Source organism: Eurypyga helias, unplaced genomic scaffold (genome assembly GCF_000690775.1).
Source record: "Eurypyga helias isolate BGI_N326 unplaced genomic scaffold, ASM69077v1 scaffold40013, whole genome shotgun sequence".
Classification (NCBI taxonomy): Eukaryota; Metazoa; Chordata; class Aves; order Eurypygiformes; family Eurypygidae; genus Eurypyga; species Eurypyga helias.
In genome coordinates, this window is record NW_010241502.1 from 2,245 (window position 1) to 19,127 (window position 16,883).

The 16,883-nt window shown below is 48.5% G+C and overlaps 1 protein-coding gene across 1 annotated transcript; it reads right to left on the reverse strand.

Annotated features, from left to right (window-relative positions):
* Positions 1-242: 242 nt before the first annotated feature.
* Positions 243-617, reverse strand: KCNE2 (potassium voltage-gated channel, Isk-related family, member 2). The gene has a single exon (XM_010148764.1). The coding sequence runs from the start codon at positions 615-617 to the stop codon at positions 243-245; it is 375 nt and encodes a 124-aa protein (XP_010147066.1).
* Between the last annotated feature and the right edge of the window lie 16,266 nt (positions 618-16,883).

Sequence of the window (16,883 nt, forward strand, 5' to 3'; positions counted from 1 at the left end):
TTGGTTTTATTTTCTGAAGAACAGAATATCAAAGCAAAGCACAATCGTATATTTTTCTTGGGTGTTTCCTGAGCACCTGTGCCAAAGTCCTGATGGGAAACAGTAATGTGCATTTCCTCAGCACTCCGTTCTACATGGACCCACCTGTTAATTTAATGAACAATTTTCACAGCTATTTGTAGTTCCCTTGAGTTCCTTGCACGTGGCTTTATGATTTCCTCATTGCTGGTGTTTCCAAAAAGTCAAGGTGATCCAGGGCTTGTTTTGTCCCTCGCACCCACGTTTTCGTGGATGACACACTTAAGGTCTTGATTCAGAATCTGGCTTTTATACTTCTCGCCCCAGTCCTCAACGATGTACTGATGATAGGGGTCATTGGAGTGTTCTCGCCTCTTTGATTTCACAGTACTCACCAAGATCGCCACAATAATGAAAGAGAACATCCCAATCATCACCATCAAATAAAGGATAACATAGTCAAAGTTTTCAGCATCAACCTTGGCTTGCAATTTGTCTGCCGCTTCCGTCATGTTTTTCCTCCAGCTGTTCATGTAAGTGAGAAAGGTTTCCTTGAAAATATCTTCCACCACCCAACTGAAGTTTCGCATTTCAGCCATCCTTGCAAGTTACGGCCACTAAAGACAATACGATACGTACTTCAATCAAATATCTATACGAAAACAGTTGCATTGGTTCATTTTGCCCACATTATGGCAATTAACTAATAACACCTCATGCCACCTGCCATTTGAAAGTGCAGTACCAGCTTTAGATCAGCTGAGAAACCCCACCTCTGAGTGGCTCAGTGTGTTCAGAGACCCACGGAGGTCTTACTCCTCTCCTCACTCTGGTCGCTTTGAGTCTGGGGGAAGCTGAACGTGCCTTGGTGAAGGCGGCGAGCGTGGGCTCCCCTGACCCACGTTGCAGGCGTCAAGGCACACTGCACTGTCTTCCCTACTGGGGCAAAACACCGAGCGAAGAACCATTTCGCCCAGGAGAAGACAAAGAACGTGTCGGGTCCTGTAAGGGCCGGCACAGTGGCAGCTGCCCCGGATCCCTCAGGGAAAGATGTGACCTTCCCCCTTTCCTGCTTGGTCTCACACTTTACATCTGGTGTGAAGCCTGGTGTACCTGTGCAAGTGCAAACGAGTCCGTGGGAGCATAACAGCCAAACAGCTGATTCCTAAGTGGTAGCCTGATAGATGGGGGAGGGACAAGGAGGCAGACCCCCCCCACCTGGAATAGCCTCATTAGGGCTAGCCACCCCAAAGGGTCAGGGATGCTGAGTAGTGCTGCAAAGCCACATCTATTCCATCCCTCTCCCAGCTATCCCAGAGTTTGTGCTTGGAAAACCATGAATAATGTCTCCGTGCCACAGGAGACATCCCCCTCCAGCACACTCCCGCCCGAGGGCAAGGCTGGCCAGGTTTCCTACGGTCACCCCTGCATCAGGGCCTGTCAGGAGCTGCTGGTGAGGCTGGGTTTCAGTGGTGCGGGTGTTGCTAACAGAGGGGCAAAGGGTGGGAGTGGGACCCCACTGAGCCTGCCAGGCTGTTAACCCTTGGAACAGAGCAACCGGGGGGAGGGGGGAGGGAAGAAGGAGAGATACCTGTTCAGCAAATGAGTCCAAATAGTCCCCTGATCCGATCATTCTGTGCTGAATCTGGTCCTGCTTGAACCGAGCTAGGTCTGGGGCAGGAACTGTCACATACCGGCTCCAGCGAAGGAGCTTTTGAGAAGCTCTGGGGAAAGCCCCTGACTTTCCTGCCTTTCCTACATGAAGAGGAGGGTGTGACTGGATTGCAGCCTGCGGGAATCAAAGGTTGTGGTATGGGATTTCAGTTTGATGCTGCTGTATAACACCTGTCCTTCAATGCTTCAGGCTGACCAAGCTTCCATAAAAAGTCACTCCATCTCAGTGCAGTCTTCAAGCACCGAACAAACTTACCGCAGCCCATGGTAAGGGGCGGTCAGTTTTCATCACTGCTGAGAAATCGCAGTGTCTTTCGACCTGGAGTTCAGCAATCTGCCTTCCTCTGCTTGCCGGACTAGCCTTGCGGTACCAGGCACGCGCACACAGCAGCATGTGGGTACACGTGCATGTAGGTCTGTCTGCAGTTATACACTCACACACAGGCAGGATAAAGGTAATCTAATGAAAGCGAGCAAGCTGTAAGCAAATCCAAATACAGACTGTCTTGACACTCCTTTTGTGTGTAAAACCCCTCCGCTTTTTCCTTGAACAAAACCTGCTATCTCAATAGGAAATAAAGAATTACCAACAGAAGCTTACCTTTCCTGTGCCCTTCTCTACCAAGATTCACGAGAACACTCAGGATTTTCAAACTCTGCTGGATAATGTGATGATACTCCCGAAAGGAAGCAGAGATATCTTCAACTTGAAGTAGCCTCCAGCCTGCGCAAGGCTGTAAGCAGTTGTCAGTTAAATACGTGCCTTGCACTGCACGCTTTATGTTTATATTAAATTAAATGCTAAATCTAATCTCACCTGGAAAGTCAAATATTGGCTGACAGCTTACATCAGTCATCCTGTCAGAAGCTGGGTACTACACTTTATGCTCATTACTGCGGTTTCATACATTGTAAAAAAGCACTGCTGTGCTTTCTGAGGGGTAAACATTGATGCCACTTGATCTTTGTTGACCCAGACAGAAGACTAAAGACGAGCCCTGTGAAATAATGATGATAATAATGACAATAATAATAATAATAATCCCTTGGCTGACAGGGGCGTGAGAGTCTGAGCACTGCGCAGGCAGTGTGAAAAGCCTGCCAGCCCGTTAGGCTGCTTAGCGCCAACCGTTTGCTTTTCCTTTTCTTCCACCAGGATCGTGCTTGCTAGTGACCAGCCGCTCGGTGAAGCCCTTGCTGTGGGAAGCCGGTCCTCACACACAGCCAGAACCAGCCTCTCTGAGGTCTGCTCTGCGTGCACCTCGCTCGCGCTCTGGAGCAGGAAAAGACAAAAAACTTACTAAAAGAAAGAGAGCAGAATTAATGAATGTTGACTTTATTTCTAGCAAATAGCACATGCTGACACCTAACTGAAAGGCTCTGAGTCACACTGTAGAAAATAGCAGTGTGCTCAGTGGAATGAGACAACTTTGGTTTCAGTCAGCAGTGGTTCCCGGCTGTGACGGGGAGGGAGGGGGATTAGGGTGGGATTGTGGTGCAGAGTGCTCCACAAGCACATGGGTTGGGATGGACTTTCTGTAAAAAACATTTCCATTTCACAGGTAGTCCTGCCTGAGCGATTTGCAGAGAAAGCAATTTCTCAGGTAGCTCTGCTTTGAGGAAGATAAAGCAAACACAGGCTACCACTGAATCAACAGTGCACATCAGAAAAAGGGAGATACGCTCTTGGTATGGAGAAGTGTTAATCCCTGAGAAAGCCCTGCTAGTGCCGTCCTGCTGACATCGTCATGGTTACTGCTGTAATTTCTTCTGGATGATTTTCTGTGCACGAACGTCTCCCAGCACGGGAGTGAGCTGCTGGCAGCGTTTCCTCTCTGATCCCCCACATCTCTCTCTCTCAGTTTCCCACATGCCCTGAGCTCAGCCCCTCGAAGCTGAGGTAGCTGGCAAGCTGCTTCTGTTTGCTCTGATGAAACCCGTCAGCTGGAGGGACCACGGCAAGTCCAGCCTCCTGCATTGCGCAGGCAGAGATGCATCCTGGTTGGTCCCAGCTGGATAAAGTCACTTGGAGCCACCAGGATGCTGTTAGAGGAGCATCCAAATGCAGGGCTGTGAGCCTGCTATGAAAATGAGAGAGGAGCCATAGCCTGAGAGGCTCCCAAGCAGAGTAGCTTGGGAGCTGCTGCCCTGGGCTGCCAATAACTGGGTGAAAGGACTTATCCTTCCTTCAACCAACCTCTTCCTGTTCCAACCAACCTTCCTGTTCCTTCCAAACGTCCATCTGTTCCTGGCCAGTCCTGTTTGGCCAATATTTGCAGGCATCCACTCACACGTGCACACCAGCATGCCCATGTATATAAAAGGTATTTATGTTGTCCAGCAGACATGAAATGTAACAGCCAGCTTTGGTCTCAACCACACCAGAAGAGTCCTTGAATAGTCTCGCCGTTCACCTGCTTGTCCCCCTGAAGGTTTTATTTGCTCAGGGCTTGCATAGTCTCTAAAGCAATGAGGTGTTCAAGGACAGACAGCGTGGAGCTGGTTAAAAAGAAGGACGGGTGGCCAGATGTCTTGGGCAGGAAAGGTGTCTGCAAAATGTTCCTGATCTCAGTGGAGAGAGGTGGGAATGGCTGGTTGAGCCTCCTGTCTCTACCCCAAGAACGGCTTGGTCATGCAGTCAGGAAGAATTCCTGGTGACTGGGAAAAGGCAAAAGTAATGCTCATCCTTGGGAAGGGCAGTGATGACCATGGGTGCTGAAGGATCCACATCTCAAACCATGTGACAATTAAGGGACAGATCCTTCTGGAAGCCATTATTGGGCATGTGGAGAACAAAAGTTGATTGGGAAGAGCCAGCAGAGATTTACCAAGGGCAAATCGTGCCTGATCAAGCTGAATGCTTTCTGTGGCGAGATGATGGGAGGACTGTTTCAGTGGATGAAAGCAGGGTTGTAGTGGGGGTTTACCTTCACTTTAGCAAGGTTTCAGCATGGTCTCTCATAATATCCTTGTAGCCAAATTGGAGGGATGTGGACCAGATGCATGGGCTCCAGAACCAGCTGGACCACTGTCATGGGCAAGACAGAGTAAGTGACAAGCCATAGCAGATCTGGGTGCTGGGCTTTATCTAAGAACCAAGGAGCTTGGTGCTTTTAGACCCACCTGCCAGCTCCATCGCAGCAACTGACCACTCAGTGGTGAGTCAGTGCTGTGGCCACATCTGCTCTTGCCTCCCAGGTGTTGTGGAACCGGTGGGTCCATCCCATGACAGGGTGTTGTCATCAGCAGGAGGTACACCACATGTAACCATGCACAGCAATTAACAATTAGTATAAACAACATTACAATTGGATGCATCTTCACACGTAGCGGGCCTGTGGTCTTGAAGGCACCGTTCCAGGAGAGCACTTTCTTTTTAGATGTACAGGAGGCTCAGACCTGAATGGCATTCGATTGTTCATAACCTTCGTGACTGATAACTCTTTGGTAGCTGTTTCGCACTGTATTAATTTGTTGGCTACTCTACAAACCCTTTGTTAGTCTTACTGGTGGGATGGTGAAGAAGGTAGCAGACAGGCTGAAGATCTTGTGATTAGACCCAGATCTCATAGGAGGGTTTATGTGAGCTCATTAGCAATTAATCTCTACCAACATTTTGCAGTACCTATTGTAAACGCATAAAGGGATACTCATAAATGAACACAAATACGCATACGCATACCAAACAGATCAGTTTCTATAGGATTGGAATGCGGTGCTCAAATTTCTGTGTTTCCTGCAGAAGATAATATTAACAGGAGGTTGTTACTGATAGTGATCTTTGTTCCCCAGACATATCCCTTCACGGGAGCTTCCAGTGTACTCGGTCACTTCTTTCTAATCTTCCGTCAGTTGTTCCCCTGTATTCTCTACCATAAACAGACAAACTTTACACTTCATTTTAAATCAGCAGCTGATATATTTATACACAGCTTTTTCCTTCTTCTTTTCCTTCCTTTTCTTTAAAGTAAGGAAATTAACCATACATAATTCATGAATTATAGGGTTCATTACTTAGAATCATGCGTTTTATGGGGTTAATTCTTAGAAACAAAAGAGTACAGCTGTTAAGCGTGGTTATTGGGAGAGGTATGAGCACCCTCTCATATGTACCTATGTAATTTTCCTTGGGTACTTCTGTTCTGGTTAAGTCATGATATTGAACAGTTCACTGTGCCTTTCAGACCTCAAACCTTTGTATACACAGGCTTAACCCACAATCTTCTCAGCCTTTAACTACTGATAGCTATGCTGCTAACTACTGATACTTAGAGTGCTGATAGTATTTAATTAGTTTCCCCACTGCTTTAAACTTATTACCTTTTTGATAGCCCTCCTAAATTCCTTCTGGTATTTACACAGTGGCTTAAAGGAACATTAGTGAAATCGACAGTTCTATCCCTGGTCCTGGCTGCTGCTTTTCAAGTTGTCTGTTAGTGGATCACCCTGTAAAACAAACAGACCTACCAAGACCACCAGGTTTTTATAGTTTGGCTTTAACTGTGACTGCTGAAACATTTTCTCTTAAGATTACTCAGTATTACATCTATTAATTAAGTTTCAACTGTTTCTTTATGTTTATTTTTCTTTATAATCCAATTTTTACTACATCTTGGGATATTTTCCATCTCCTTATGTTTTTTTCATAACAGTGTTGGTAATTAAAGATGCTGCCTCTCTATTTTTTGTTTTGCAGCTGTGCTTCTAGGTTTCTTACCTCTTTCTTGCATTCTTGTGTCGAGCCTCTGCAGTGGGTCAGTGCGTGTAAGCTACCACCTCTCCAGGAGCTTTGATTTCACCTACTGAATATTTAACTCTTCAGCCCCTGATTGCCATTCCTCTAAACAAATCACTATGGTTCCATTTTCTTTCTGCATTTGCCCCAGGCATGATGGATGTTATTTCCTTTCCCAGGATAAGGGAGTTAGGCCTGACACATCTTTTCCTCTCAAGGGTATGGTTTCAGCACAACTGGAGCTTTTGATGTCTTGCCCTGTACAGGCTAGGTTTTCTTTTTAACTGAGGAAATTATTTTGCAATTGTTTATTTCTTATGTAACTGCTTTTCCATCTTTCAGGGAGCAGTGTTTGGAGGTTTCATCCCTAGCCTATTTTCTTGGGCCTTTGCTTAATGCTAAATACTTCTGGTAGTTCAGCAGTTGAGGTATTCTGTTTTTCTGAGTGACCCTGAGACTTAATTGTGTCATACAGTTCAGTCACCTATTAAAACACTTGGGGTACATTTGCAACATCATTAACCCCCACCCTTTTGCACAGGATGTGGGTACCAGCTAAGAGGAAGAGCTGATGTTCTGGAAGGTCGGCTGCTATCCAGAGGGATTTGACAGGCTGTGCCCGAGATGCTCGTAACTGGTAAAAACTTCTTCTAAATATTAGAGTAACTCCCTGGCTGAAGATTGCTCCCTCATCACATCAGAGATCCACATCAGGATGCGCAGTCCTAAATACCTTGTATTAAAACAATGAAAAGAGTGCAGACAGTGGAGAGGGACACCTGGAATGGACCTTTACTACGTAATATGATTGACAAAGCATTTTACAGTCTTCACTGAAATGGGAGGAAAAGCGTTCAGGAGGAAAGTGAATTTTAAACATATTTTGTTAAGTGGTACAAGCATAAACAAGGTTGTGACAAAACCCATTTGTGTCTATCAGAAACGAGTGCATCTCATCAGGATGGATTAGACAGTGAGGGACTCCAGCCTTAGCAGTTTCTCAACCCTGAATGCTTGAAAAAAAACAGCCAAGGGGTTGGAAAAAAACCAAATCGGTCCCGAACTCTGTGTCTGGTGCCAGGACTGCACTGCAACTGAAATACAGGCACCTGCCACCCTGCTAAGAAATGCACTGCTCCCCTCATCCCAGGATGCAGGGATGGAGAAATCATGGCCAGGCGGAGACTGCAGTCATTCAGCTTTGTTGCTATGGTTTTACGTGTTGCTGTTGCAAAAGCTTTAGAGGATAAATAAGGGTGTTGCCTGCACATAGCGTTTAAATGAAAAAGCAAACACTAACATTTCACCATGTCCGAAGTTTAGCTTCTAGTGACTGAAGGAAATTCACTCCTCAGCCTCTTTGAGACCACCCTTCTGAAAGCCAGGCAGAAAACAAACACCGTTCCAAACAGTGACGCAGGGATGGCTTTGCTGAGGACGGATAACTTTGGGGGAAGCGCTGTACAATGGGCTGCAGGTAAAGGGCATCCCCACAGCAGCCCCGGAGAACGTAAGCTTCTGAGTGACCCCTACTCCCAGCACGGGCAATGGGGATGGTGCCTGCATGCCCCCCTGATGCACTGCGGAGTGCTGGCAGCACTGCACCCCTCCTCTCTGCTAGTGCCACGGTGAGACTAACAGGGGCTACCTGGTACGGCCACATGCCCGTTAACCCCTCAGCGTGTGCCCCTGTGCAGGCGGATCTCCTCTCGCGTGGAAACCCCATCCTCACTGCAGCCCGGGCACCTGAAGGGGTCCTGAAAGACAGACTGGGCTGTCACCTCCCAGCCTGACCTCTTCACACCCCCACAGCCTGCGGACAGTGTCCCTCTGGCTGGGAAGATAAGGTATGTCACCTGCGAGGCATGTATGTGTGTCCCCAGAGAAGAAAAGAAACCTGAAGTGCTCACACAGGTTCCCTAGATACCGAGGGGATTTTCACCGTACCTTCGGCTGTAATTAAAAGGCTGTTGCCTGCAGCTAAACTGCAGTGCACCACCCACAGTTATCTGAAGGCAAGGTCCTGCTCATGGCCAGCGTCATGAAAGGCAAAGTTAATGGTAATAACCGACAGCAACACTTTTGTTCCTAGCAGATTAAACTGAATCTGCCCTTTGGATGGGAAGCTGCAGGTCGGTTGTAGGTAGGAACCACAAAGCTCTGCACACACACGCACACCTCCCGCACGTGCTTGGTACCACCAACATCGCTGCCCTCTGCTCCTCACCCATGCTCGCCAAGCCCCTGCAGAGGAATATGGTCAGCGGCTCAGCCAGGGCAGTTGAAGAGTTGCAGAGAAGGTAGTAAAGAGCTGGATGGGGAGTATGAACGTCACCCAGGGCAGCGCACACAGCAAGGCACTGGCTGTGCCCACCTGCCCTCCACTTTCATAGTGTTATCTCTGAAAACCACAGGTCATTTGCCATCAGTGGTTTGAACTAGCACCAATGGTGGTACCACTGTCCCCCATGTCCCCCACCTAGCCTGGGGTCTGGGCTCTCTGCCCTGGGAGCACCCTCTCATGCTTATACACTTCACAGCCACACTCCTGATCCTGGAAATAAAAGTGCACCTTGATCCATCAACCTCAGATGATTGTTGTTGTCCTGGCATTTGTTCTGATAAACACTCTCTGTGTAGGTAAAGACTGACTAAAGAAGCGTGTGCCGTGCACTCCAGTTAACAGACAGAATAAGACCTTGTGAGACAGGTAGCGACAGCTGTTCTCACGTAGGAATGCTTGCCCTGTGCAGGGAGCCAGCCCAGCCCAAAACTGAGATACCATCTATACCTGCACCTCAGTTTGACTTCCAGTGATATCTGCAGCTGAGCGTGATGAGGGGTGAATGTTTCTTCCTTCTTTATGTGCTGGCTCTCTAGGTGCCTGGGCTGAGGAAGTGAAAGAGATCTTGCCACATTCTCTCCGCTTCCCCACAAGGCATCCAGAGGCAGACAAGCCAGACCCTCTGTGGTGCAGGAGGGCCAAAGTTACGTGCTTCAGCCTCAAGCTGAGCGGAGGTTTAGGTTGGGCTCACGCTGGGCAGCAGTTCACAGCAGTCGCAGCACAGATGTACCAGGGTAGCAGGCATGGCACCACACCTGCTCTTGAGCAAAAAGCCATTTCTCACAACCAAACTCACTTGACCCTGGGGTCTCCTTAAGAGTGAGGTGCTGGTGTTGAGGAGTTCTCCAGGGAGTGGAAACTGGGAGAGGCACCCTTGCTGAAACTGCAGTTTATTGCCAAGTCCTGTCCTCATAAAGCAGAGGGAAGGGAGAGTAGTAGTTACAGCAACAGGCCACGGGTTTGGCAGGAGATCGTCGCACTGGCAGAGGTCAACGATTGCAACAGCTCCTCTGGGCAGGGGCAGCTCACACCTTCTGGTGGGGCTGGATGCCCACGGTAACACTGCCTGGCTTCAGTCTTGTTCCTCCTCCCGTCACGTCCTAACCGCAGAGGGTGGTCTGCAAGCTGCATCCCAATCCTGACTGAGTCTCCGAGCCTTTGCAGGAGGACCCTACCCACTTCTTTCTTCACAGAAGTGCACTGTTAAGCTGTGGGCCTCCTCGCCACAGGACACTGTAGATATTAGTAGCTGGCAAGCATTCAAAAACGATTAGATTGATTCAGAGAAGAAAAATGCATCAAGAGTATTCGAGTAAAAAGGCATCACGCCCTGTCACAGCAGACTGCTCAGGATTCTTCCGGGGAAGCGTGACTACGTGCTTGCCCCACTTTTATGTTCGTTCTTGGGCTTTCCAGGTTTGTTCAATCCCTTGACTGATTTCTTCACTTGACAGAACCTCCCCACCCTGTCGGGTAAAGGGGAGGGAGAGGCAGGAAAGAGGGTGGTGGGAAAAGAAAAAAAGCATGTGGGAATCAATCTGTCCAGTGGACAACAGAGAAAACAAAAGAGAAAGATGTAAAGGTCACCAGGATGCTGCCATCCAACCTCCCCCTCTGGGGCAAGGGTGCCAAGACTTGATGGAGCTTCAGGTGGGACAAGGTAAATAAAAAGAGGAAGGCGGGGGAGCAGCCAGAGCCTTGCCAGGAAGCTCTGCAGAGGTCAGAAGAGAGACCACAACCTGCTGCCCTCAGGGTGCTTGTGTGCCAGGGTGTCCCTCTTGCCACGGAAGGCTAGATGGACTCGTGGCTGGCCCAGGTCAGACGTCCATATGTTGCTGTAGCCCACTGGTGCACCAGAGTGGGCTTCAGCCCTGAGTTCAATGACACCAAGGTAGAGTCACAGGGGAGGGGCGGATCAGGACACAGGTGCAACAGAGGTGCAAGGATGCCAGCTTTGGTACCTGCCTTCCCATGGACTGCCCCTCTGGCATGGCCCAGATTGTAAGTCAGCTAGTCCTGCACTCCTGGCTCAAGTCCACAGAAGCTAGTGTGGAATTTGGATGGAACGGAGCAAGGAGAGCCTAAACTGGAGCTGGAGCTACTGCCAATACCCACTTTTGCAGGGCTTGATGCTGTTACCTGACATGTCTGCAGACCTAGGGACTGCTTGCTGAGAAGTGGCACATGCGCATGAATCCTCTGTTTCCATAGCTCCTCAGCACAACAACTGCTCTGGTTCACATGGGCAGGAGAGTTCAACCCTTTCTCCAGGAGGGCTGCTGCGACTCCTTAGCAGGGATGCATTTCAAGACACGTTTTAAAATGCTCTTTAGAAGACAGGGGACTGAAGTCAGGGATTAAATTCTAGCCCCCCTGGTCTCTGAAAAACGACAAGACACTTCTGGGCTTTTCAAGTTCTGTTGGAAGCGTTTCCTCATGTTACCAAGCACTGCAGATCCTGACAGCAGATCTAGTCACTCGTCTGGTGGATAGACCTACACAGACAGCTTCACCTGCCCCAGAACAACAAGCTGTGCTTTAAACCAGCTTGCAGACATGTGTAAAGGACTCTGCCACTTAATCTCTCCCTTCCAGATGCATTTAGCCAGTGATCAAGACCTGCCTCCTGCACGGCCATGAGATGCTTCTGCTCAGGACAGGCCCACCCCCCTGCTCCTGAGAGCCTGGCAGGAGCTAGGCACCACTGCTCCGTTTCTCGGAGGCTGCAAGAGGAAGCACTTTCAGAGCAGTGTGCCTTCCCAGCAGGTACCCTCGGGAGTCGGTGACTGGCAGAAGCTGGGAATTAAAGTGCTTGCCAAATAGCACGCCTGTCTCCTCCTGTCCAGAGCCTAGTGCAAACCAGTCCCTTTTGCACAGGAGCCAAATGAAAGTGCCTGCAACCAGCACAGTCTCACGTGAAACGTCTTTGTGTTTAAAACTCCACCTTTGTCTGAGTGCCTCACGCAAGTGCATGCCTACATACCAACATACATGTTCATATATTTTAATCTCTTCTAATTGTAACGGCTATATGAGTGCTTTACAAAGGAGTCAGGGAGGAGAAATGGAACGGAGACTCCAAGATGCAGCCTGAGGCTTGCAGAGTCTGAGCTTAAGCTGGAAAGTGTGATAAGAGAGCAAGTCAGGGTGCAAATATGCCATATTTAATGCAGGAACAGAACAGAGCTCAACTCGGTGCTTCATCCACACCGGTGCAGACACAGCCCCCAGCGCGAGCTCCGCTTTCACTGCACTTCTTCCTGGAGTGCACCAAGGCCTCTTCCCACCCAGGTACCTGCTGGGCAGATGCTGTCGCTGGCCCTGGATCTCACGCTAGAGGAAGGCTACTAGCCAGCGGTGTGCTCCCTGGCAGGGCTCTGTGTTCAGAACCTTGGTGCTAGTGAGCAAGCCATCGCTTGAGGGTAGCAGCTGCCTCTCAGCCACACAAACTCGTGTGGCTCTGCCTCCCATGTTGGGAAAGAAGAGAATGGAGAGCTGCTCTTCTTCCACATGAGCAGCTCTGTTACTGCTGAGGTCCAGGCACTGGCAACCCTTGCAAATGCCCGTGCCACGTTATGATGGGAAGAAGACGAGGGCGCCCAGTGCAGGTCGTGCCAGTGTGAGCTGGTGTGAGCACATGGCCACTGTGGATGTGTGCAACCTGCTGAGGAGCTCGGCGTCTGGCAGAAATGTCAAGTTAGGTCTAGAGCTGCTGTGTATTTTGGGTTTAATGCACTCCATCACTGCATATTAAAAAAGTGCTGTTTGTTTTTCCCAACCCGTTGACCTGTGTACAGCCTAGCAGGGGACTCACTGGGAGTTTAGTGGAGTCCTGCGATCGTGGACCCAGTTGATACTGCTCACACAGTGATAGCGAAAGGGGAAGCAAAGGCCAGGTCAGGACATTTTACTGAAATAGAAAACCAGAGCAAGCACCCTGCACAGTCTCATGCCATGGCATCTTCTGAGCCCAACTCCACTGTCAGACAAAGTTACATTACACTGATATTTATTTTGGCAGAAAAGATCTGGTTTACACACAACAATCCATAGAGGTCACTGAGGCCAAAACATATCCCGAGGCCCTGCATCACCCCAAGAGCGCTGAAAAGTAAAGACAACTGATCATTTCAAGCCCACTGACAAGGAAGGAAAACAAGTGTGTCAGCACATGAGTTAAGAAATAATTGCTCATTCAATCTGATATCTGTTGCGTGAGCGCAGGCACATTTCTTGTTTCCTCAGCCTTCCTTGACCTTAGGCCCATTTGCTTCCAAGGCCGCAATCCAGTTGCGCAAACTGGCCTTGCAACCTACCCCCTTCAAGCAGAAAACCCTCGCCTCCGGAGTGGCAGGCAGAGGCCACCCACGAGTGCACGCCTTCCCCGTGCCGGCCCCTTTCCTGCGCCTTCCCTCATACCTGGCCTCAGCACCATGCCACAGCCGCTGGCCTGGTGTGCGGTGCCGTTGGCGTGCACGGACACCCAGCACCCCTGGCACCAGCCTGCTCTGGATCCAGTGCTGACCCCCTCCGAGCAGGGCTGGCTTCCCGTCATTGCCCATCCAGCACCAGCTCCCCCGGGAAGGGGCTGGGAGCCGAGGTGAGCTCCTCATGCTGATCCGCAGGGCAGCACAGCTTCACGCCCCAGCCCGGATGGCTCCCAGGCCCGAAAGAATGTGTGCTTTTAGATATACCATGCACAACATAACTCCGTGAGTATTCCCATGGTCAAGAAGAGCAGTGACTTGGTGGAGACAGCAGCAGCCTCCTCCCAGCTTTCTGAAATTAGCTGGAAGCTTCCAGTTGACATTAATCTCAGTTTAAGAAGGCAGCTCGGGTGCAATTAAGTACAGACTTGTTGGAAGTGGCTCTTACGTACATGCCTAACTTTAAGCCAATGCTTAAGTGCTGTTCTGAATAAAGATGATTTCCTGAACTAGAGCCTCCACTGGGAGCTGGAGTGGATCCAGAAGGAGGTTATTCTGGGTAAGCTGCCTGAGGGATTCCAACAGATAATTTTGTGCATCTATATAGCACCCTATCTGGAGAACAGGAGAGTAATCTTTTAACTGGATTCCATTCAATTAATTACCCTCCTGGGCCTGCTAACGTCCAGCATCCTAGGAACTGTATTCGGACATCTCTGTCAAAGGTTCCAGTAAATGCTACAATAAATAGCCATGGACGGTTGATTCACCTTAGATTTCAAAAACACTGTAAAGGTCGTGAACAGGAACATATGCTGCAGGCACTGTGGCATGGCATGGCATGTACGTTTGTCCCGCCAAAGTCATGGAAGTGCGTTTTGGTCCTGCATTCTTATAGTTCTGGGACTATACGATGTGTGGTTCCTCAGAGCACCTTCTTTGAGAAGGATGATTCTATGATTACTGCTGATGCCTTTCACTGGCCACTTCTGAGGTGGAAGAAGAAGGAGGATTTACCATTTTCATAAAAATTCAGTCATTTTTAAAATAAACCAGATTTTTCATAGTGCCCAGGAATGTCTGCAGACCTGCACAATTGGAGTATGCACACCTTTGTGCGTGTGTGTGGGTGCATGTGATTGTTGTGGTTCATGTAAGAAGGTGTTGACAAAAGTTCCATCTCATGTTGGCCCTGGTGGGGTAACCACAGACCCCGTGCCGGTATCTCCTGGGTGGAAATGAAGCCGCCCAGAGCTGCATGGATGGCACCAGAGTACAGCAGCCAGTGTGCAGGCTGCCGAGGGCAGGTCTGGGCTCAATACCGTGACGAGGGGTAGCTTCACGTTCCAGTCAAACGTGCTAAATCAACCTCCTGTTTTGTGCTTTTCTGCAGGGATTGCCATCCCTCATGCACTGGCATTCTATGGGATATTTTTTTTAATGGAAATTGTGCATTTACTCAAAGGCTCTTTAAAGAAAAGCAGCATTGGAGGTAAGGGAAAGGCAGACAGAAAGGCATACACAGGGCCTACCTAAAATATGGGATGCATACAAAGTACTGGACAAGGTTTTGCCTTCTGAAGTATCTTTTACAGTAATGTTGGGAGAAGCCGGGTCTTTCAGTGGTCAGGAAAGAAAACAACTCTCAGGCCCCATCTGCTGGTGGACACCAATTCTACCACTTCACTTAGAAAGTCTACAGTGAAAATAGCTTAAGCAACCACCTCAGAGACCTTAAGCACCTTAGAGGTGCTTAAGAGACATTTTTGAGACCTTAATCCAAATCCTAAATATGATATTTACCCATTTTTCACACCAAATCCCTCATGGCACTGTGTTACTCCAGCTTTGAAGTTTCATGAGCAGTTATTTGCTTTGATGGAAGCAAAAGGTTTCTTTTGTTTAGCAAAGGATCAGGCTCTCAGCCTTCTCTCACTAAAGTCAATATGAGAACTTTCACTGCCTCCCGAGTACCACAAGTGTTTCTTCAGGGGCAGCAGGAGATGCTTCCTGGCTTTGGGCTACAAAGGCTGTGTGTCTTGCCTTTGTCTATGGAGGTCTTGGTTTTCAAGAAACAGATTTCTCTCTGCCCAGAAACATGATTTAAGGGCAATGTATCCTGCAGGCTTCCAAGAAAAGGTTAAGATACAGGACTGAAAGGGTGGCTACGTTTCACCTGGTGAATTCAACGTTTCACGCTGAATGATTAAAAATGTCCTTGTGTTTCAATCTGAGGGGAAGATGAAAAATACTGTGCTGTATGTTATCCAGGAAATGCTAATGAGCTTACAAAGGCACTATGTTGAGTACGTTTCCTGTGTTCCTTCATTAAAAATTTACTCCAGTGACATAATTCCGGAGCCTTGCTTGACAAGGTTACAGAGCTGGCCTTTCTGACCTCAAGTCCCTCAACTCAGGCAGGGTTCAAAATGTGAATCCAGACTTGGATTCAAATGCTGCAGACCATTCGTACATCCTTATATCTGTATAAGAAGCTGAACTTCAACTGTGCATGTTCCTCCATGTTAATATATTCACGTTTGACCTGAGATCTCAGTGCTGCATCAGGAGCTCACCTCTGATCCTAGCCTGCAGTGAAAGCCAGAGGGGTTCCTGTTAGCAAATCCATCCTGCTGCAGAAGGACCCCAAACATTCAAAATCCAAATGGAATAATGTGGATGTGTTGGCCAAACTAAAACAGGCTCGAATTGGATGGGTCCCCATCTCTGGGGTTTGAGTTTGCCAGCCTACACTCAGAATCATCATATTCTGCATAATTAAAATAAAAACACCATTTCCATTGCTCAGGGCTCACCCAGACTAATTTCATCTTCCCAGAAGGGAAGTCTCGAGCCTCTCAGCAAAGACAGATTTTCTCTTAAAACTGATTGGTAAAACTTAATTTTTTCTCCTTTCTCTGTTAATATTTTACTTTTGATAGGTATTCTCCTCATTGCTGACAATTGCCATAAACCTAATACGCCAGCCAAGGGCTCCAGAATAAATTGAGGAGTGAGTGTCAGCTGTGTACCCACTTATCAGGAGGACCAAACCTGTGGGGAGAAGATTGCTCACATTTCTTACTTCAAAGGCTCCCTATCAGTCTGTATTTGGCACACAGCACAAAGCTGTTTGTTTGACCTACAGCTCTGGCTAAACATTAGGATAAATGAAAAGGAACCCGATTAGATATAACAAAATATCTGGGTCACTTTTGCCACTGAAGCAAAAGCGGATTTAATCTCTTACAGAGACATATTTTTCTATAAATCAGGACAATGGGATGTCCCTTGCATTTTCTCTTGCAACATGTGGGATGCCACAGGTGGTGCAGGTCCCACCAACTCCAACTGGCATCGTCACTCTAAATACCATTCCCTATTTGAAGGGCCAGCTGAGGTCTTATTCCCTTCAGATACCAGTCCAGTAACAATAGCACAGGTCAGCCCCCTGTGGTGACCCAAAGTGGGTTCCTCCTAGTATTTTTATGGATGCAGCTGACAACTGTGAAACAAGCAGGCAGGCCGTAAAGACGTAGCCGTGTAAGAAGAAGTGATGCTCTAACCCGGTAAGCTACCGGCATCCCGCTTATTTGTCTTCTACTGATAGTCTTCTGCTTCTGCCTGGAAGTCTCAAAGGTGCTTTAACCGCAACACTAGCTCCATCTGTAAGGCCGCTCTTTTT